We start from the raw sequence: 1,735 nt of genomic DNA on the forward strand, positions 1-1,735 counted from the left end.
CCATCAAGCCCGACTATCCACTTTGTGAGCCTCATCCGACCGTTATCGTATTGTTCTCAACAATTTGATTCCTAATCGAGGGACCAACGCTTTTCACAACAAAAACAAGGAGGAAAAGAATATCGTTTAATGGTGTCTTTTCGCGTGTTAATGCACATAGTCAGTGTCTTGATTCAACACTGTAGGTGACCGTGTGCACATATTATTGTTGCTCGACTATGTCGCGATACTTACCCTCAACACAATTCAGTATGAGAGTATACAAAATGGGACTGAAGACCTTGATGAACAATCATTAACGGGACAAGGAGAAAAAGGGTTTCAGAGTTCTCACATAATATCAAGACTCCGTGATCGAAGTTAACCGAGAGAACTCTGGGGACGTGACATCCACATTCACATTGGGTGAATCCGTGGATAGCAGACGGGTCAAAATCTGCCTTTTACAACGAGTGTTGAAACACTGAGGTTCTCAACATTCTCAAGGGTAACTGTAACATGCTGACCGTCACCAAGTTCAACATCGATATCAAACGTAGACGCATGCTCCTTGTCTTCCTCATCACGTATTATCTAAAAAAGACTTTTGTTAGAGAACTGAAATGGTAAAATGCTATGAGCTCACAAGAATAACGACTTCAGTTCTATCAGGATTGATAGTAGCCATAGCCTCTACCCCTGCCGGGTGTATACCATCTGCGGGTTTTCCAGGATTCACTACTTCAACAGAGGAAAGAACATATGATCCTTTCCTGACATAGCGAGTTACTTGCCCAAATGTATAATACGCGTCTTTAGCCTGAATAAAAACAACAACAACAATAACAGCAGCAGCAGCAGCTTCAACAACAACAACAACAACAACAGCAACAACAATAACAACAATAACAACAATAACAACAATAACAACAATAACAACAATAACAATAACAATAACAATAACAATAACAATAACAATAACAATAACAATAACAATAACAATAACAATAACAATAATAACAACATCGAGAGCAACAACAACAACAATGGAGTTCCACTCGTGGGAAGAAAAACACCGACGAAAACCTCATTTCACTTCGCGGAAAACGCATATGTTTTACGTGATATGAGGTGACGTAAAGCGTTTTCATATCACTCCATATCGCGTTGTTCACATGGAGTATTACACCACTTCACGTAAAAATGGGTCGTGAAACTTTAATTTTTTACGTAAGACACCCTCGAACTCACTATGAAAGTTCCGTTGTCGAGAAGAACAATATTCTCACTTCCTCCAGCACTCTGACAAAAAATGGTATCAAATAATAAAAGGCAAATTTATGACTACCATCAAACTGTAGTCGACGAAAGCCCGTGAGCCACCAGTAACAAAGTCCACAATAACACCATGGGGCATGCGTACTGCGAGTTGCCAAGGCGTGGGGAAGTTGATATCGGTACTTCCCAAAGCTGATCACACACGGACATACATACACCCTAGTGATATGAACAAAACACATATTTCGCAACTACTGCATATCACCGCGAATTCCGCAATTTCACGTAAAACGGGTTGTGAAACTCCACGTTTGGTGAATTATATTTTTGCTCGAACTCCGAGGTTGACTCACTTGTTAAAGAAGTACATGTATGAATTTGGGTAGGAGTGATCAAAACCCAAAAGAATTTCGCTTCTCAGATTTTCGTAGTGTCATCACCGACACCTGTAGTTGATGACCATATTTGCATATGAGTA

At 40.1% G+C, this 1,735-nt stretch overlaps 1 protein-coding gene across 1 annotated transcript; it reads right to left on the bottom strand.

The window, feature by feature from the left end:
* Nucleotides 1-429: 429 nt before the first annotated feature.
* Nucleotides 430-1,396, bottom strand: Pmar_PMAR022682 (hypothetical protein; the record flags this gene model as incomplete). The annotated part of the gene is made up of 4 exons (XM_002771131.1): nucleotides 430-573; nucleotides 626-799; nucleotides 1,231-1,281; nucleotides 1,328-1,396. The coding sequence occupies 4 exons, from the start codon at nucleotides 1,394-1,396 to the stop codon at nucleotides 430-432; spliced, it is 438 nt and encodes a 145-aa protein (XP_002771177.1).
* Nucleotides 1,397-1,735: the final 339 nt, after the last annotated feature.

This window comes from Perkinsus marinus, assembly GCF_000006405.1.
Source record: "Perkinsus marinus ATCC 50983 genomic scaffold scf_1104296963580, whole genome shotgun sequence".
Classification (NCBI taxonomy): domain Eukaryota; phylum Perkinsozoa; order Perkinsida; family Perkinsidae; genus Perkinsus; species Perkinsus marinus.